A 4,282-nucleotide genomic window follows, 5' to 3' on the forward strand; every position below is an offset into this window, starting at 1 on the left:
AATAAACCTTAGTAAAATTTTGTCACAAGGCTTAACCTGGCATTATTTTTTTAATGATATCACACAAATATCACACAAATTTTTAATCAGCAACAAATAATAATGTAAAAAGTAATTGATAATAATATAAATTATATTAATAAAAATAATGTAACCGTACATCTTTATTAGATGTGCCAAATTAATTTTACATTTGTCCAAAATATAGAACCATGATACACGAAAAACTTAGTCACATTACTAAAATCCGGTTTTACCAATGCAAGATTAATTTTACATTAGTGGAACCAGGTCTGAATGATAAGACATACCATCAATGTGCATAATATTCAGTAGCTATACTGAATAACATCATTGAGTAGCGTATGTACATAAATTTCTAGCACTATAAATTTACTTACAATATGGATTCTAACGATGAAATGCTATTAATAGCATTATTATCCAGTAATTATTATATAAATCATGCATATCTGCGACTATATCTATCATTTGCAATTAAATAGCGTGACTATGTTTCAATATACATTGCCTAAAAATCTATACTAATACATAACGTATGCTGTAGATTTTTAGCACTAATAATCAGAAACGCAGCTTCAGTCGTTCATGTACTATGGCTCATGAACAATTATAAATATACTATAGGATATATATATAAAAAAATCTTAAATTATTCAGTTCTGTATATACTATTGTACATAACAACAACCTATCAAGTTTGCATATATCATTTTGTGTGATGTATAAATACACACCGATAGCTATACACACGCGCGCACAACGCACATACACATACACACACAACACATATTATTATAGATCTAAATAAAATTTTTCTATTGTGTATACAAATTGCATTGCAATATTCGAGACTTCATTTATATTAATCAGATTTATAAAATCTTTGTAATCAAACCAGCTGCAATAGTGGTACCTTCTAATCGTAACATAACTCTACCTAGCTGTTTGATATCCTTATACAACTCCATGCAAACTGGTGTCTGCGTTGCGACTTCAATGATCGCACTAGAATTCTTAGATAAACAACGCGGCTTTTTCTTGATCACGTCACCAGTACTTCGATGAAGTTGCGCTATTAATTTTATGATAACCGCTGGTTGTACCAAAGATTGTTGATGCATCACTACTGGAAGCCCTTTTGTAATTGGTTTTGCTATCGCGAATATAACAACGTGCGCTTGAAAGCAGGTCGTTATCGGTACTGGATTCTGCGGGTTACAGATAATATCGCCGATACCCACATTTTGCTGTTCAATTCCCGCTAATGTCAGCGCAACGTGATCACCAGCAAAAGCATTTGCCGTTGAAGCTTCATCCGACTGAAGACCTAAGATAAAGTAATTTTTAAGTACATAACAATCTTTACGATGTCCATTATTGCTAAAGCCTAATAGAACCTTAGTTTACCTTTAACAATTGCAATCTCGTTTTGAGGTAGTACTAAAACCTTATCACTCAAGGATACCATACCCGTTTCCACATGACCAGACACACAGAATCCAGATCCAGTACCCTTAAATATGTCATTCACCGAAAAACGAAATGGTTTATTTATAGGCCGCTCTGGGCACTTAAAATTATCGATAACGTTAACTAGAGTAGGTCCGATATACCTGTGAAATTAGTTCATAAGAAATAGATAAAAACATATATGCAAAATTGAGATATTACCAATTAGAGAGCTGCTCCTTTGGTTTTGTTACAATATTCTCTCCAGATAAACCGCTGCAAGGTACGAAAGTCACGGTATCTCTGAAGCCAGCTTGTTTTAGGAACACACTCATTTTGTCTACTATCTCATTGAATCTATCTTTAGACCAATTTACGGTATCCAATTTGTTAACAACTACTGCTAGTTGCGATACTCCTAAATTTTTAATAAAAATTCAAAATTGTAAATACAGAAAATTGATGGTAAATATATATTTTTTTAATAATTAAAATTTTTTATAAAGCTTAAGGAAAAAAATGACCTAAAGAGCGTAATAATAGGGCATGTTCGCGTGTCTGTCCTCCACTATCGAATCCAGTTTCAAACTCGCCTCTCGTTGCATCGACTACTAACAAAGCTACATCTGCTTGCGTAGCACCGGTTATCATATTCGGAATAAAATCCTTGTGTCCTGGTGCATCTAGCAGAGTGATAGATTTTGTGTCCGTTTCAAACTTCGAGTGACCTATATCCATTGTTATTCCTCGCTCTCTGTTAAAGATGTATTATAATTGGTACATTCTTTTGCATTGACTCTTTAATGTAATAAGTAGAGATGTACTGGATCATAAAATTATCGGATATCTGGGAAGGATAAAATTTTTCGAGTTGAATATTCGATATTTTCCGGATATCCAATTGGATTCTGGGACAGTCTTCTAAAAAAAAAAGGCTGAGTGAAAAAAAAAAGAGAGCGAAAAGGACTATCAATGAACATAATAACTGTGGAGGAAAAATTGTAAGTAATTTTGCAATATATAAGATGAATAAAACTGTAGCGAATTAAATCAAACTTTAAAATTGCCTATAAAAGCTGACACTGGATGGATTTGTGTAACTCAAATGAAAAAAATTTTTATTTGAGTATTACAACTATAATATATGTTTCGCTCGCCGTTAGATCTTTTTAATATGTCATCATGTTTAATCAAAGTACATTACAAAGTGTAAATCGTCAAGCAAACAGAGTCCCATAATTCTATAACGAATTGTGTTGTCCACATGTGGTTGTATAAAGTTTGTATGAAACGTATGTTATCAGTTGTAACACTCAAATAAAAATTTTTATACACAAATCCATCCAATCAGTTCTTAAGCAATTTCAAAATTTGAATATAGATATTATAGCATTATGAGTATGCATATTTATTTATAAAATATTTATAATAATAAATTATATAATAAAATATGAACAATTTAATGATATAAAATTTCAATTGGATATACACTTCCAGATACTAATGCTATCTGACTATCTGATCTAAGTTAAAAAATGCCGGATAATACTGAATAACGGATACTTTTTGGATATCCAGTGCATCCCTTATGCAAAAATTTGTTCGAATGTGTTCGAAATTGTCCAAAATGTAGTCAAAATGTCTGAATTCGTCCTAAAATTCATCCGAAAATTATCAAAATGTATAAATGTTCGGACAGTTATAGATAAAATGAGATACTTTCAAATTTCGGCAATACTGTCTTTGTTCGTCAGAATTTGTCTTTTTTTTATATTTTTCGGACAAAATGACAAATTTTTTCCACTATCTTCAATAACATAATACATAATCACCTTTCTTCGCCAGTTTCGTCGAGTACCCAAGCATAAGCAAACGATTGTTTTCCTATTTTTTTACTCTCTTGTTGATATTTATGAATAAGTCTCTGTGGTACTTGACCTAAATCGCAGAGTAAACGTCCAAGTAATGTACTTTTTCCGGCATCAACATGTCCCACGACTACCAAGTGAAGCTGTTCCTTGCTGCCGTCCTTCTTACTGTGATATATCGCTTCGACATCCACTTTTTCTTCATTAGATGCATTAGACTTTACTTTAGTATCTAATTCCGGTGTTATATGACCCGATATAGGTGATTGGCACCTTGGACTATTCATTTTTGACGAGACTATTCTTTTCTCCTTTTGTATGATATCTTCCTTGCGTTTGACTTCAGGACTGTTCCGATTGGAAGATGGACTTCCACAACGTGGGCTCAACAAATCTGTATTTTCTACACCACTTAAATCAAAACCTTTCACAATAGGTTTTGTCCCGGTCGGTACGACCTTTACAGTAGATGGTGTTGTAACTTGCAACGTAGGTTTTGACGATAATTTGCTACCTATTATGAAATTAATTCTCAGCTATGCTAAATTGAAGCTATACTAAGTTGCATCAGAAGAAAGATAAAATATAATCATCTGCATATGATTGCTAATATAAAATTGCAAAAATTGTATATAAATGCAAACGTTATATATATATAATTACTGTAGTATAATACAAATATAATGTTAATTGTGTATATTATTGTTTTGTAATATATGTATGTGTGTGTGTGTGTGTGTGTGTGTGTGTATGTGTATGTGTGTGAGCGCATACGTGCATTTAAAAACATGTCGATATCTTTCTCAAATCTCTCTATTATAAATATAAAATAATAAAAGATAGTCAAATGATGCTAAAGAGATAGAAATATATATATATATATATATATATACACACACACATACATACATATATATATATATATATATATATATATATAT

The 4,282-nt window shown here is 31.6% G+C and overlaps 1 protein-coding gene across 1 annotated transcript in view; it reads right to left on the reverse strand.

The window, feature by feature from the left end:
- Positions 1-896: 896 nt before the first annotated feature.
- Positions 897-4,282, reverse strand: part of LOC105624217 (HBS1-like protein) — a 9,243-nt gene continuing 5,857 nt past the window's right edge. Inside the window, exons 2-6 of the mRNA XM_012205577.1 lie at positions 3,306-3,877; positions 1,998-2,227; positions 1,696-1,891; positions 1,432-1,637; positions 897-1,351 (exon numbers count right to left, since the gene is read on the reverse strand). Coding sequence (XP_012060967.1) covers positions 897-1,351; positions 1,432-1,637; positions 1,696-1,891; positions 1,998-2,227; positions 3,306-3,877 — 1,659 coding nt within the window. The remainder of the gene's footprint in view (positions 1,352-1,431; positions 1,638-1,695; positions 1,892-1,997; positions 2,228-3,305; positions 3,878-4,282) is intronic.

This window comes from Atta cephalotes (genome assembly GCF_000143395.1).
Source record: "Atta cephalotes unplaced genomic scaffold scaffold00074, whole genome shotgun sequence".
NCBI lineage: Eukaryota > Metazoa > Arthropoda > Insecta > Hymenoptera > Formicidae > Atta > Atta cephalotes.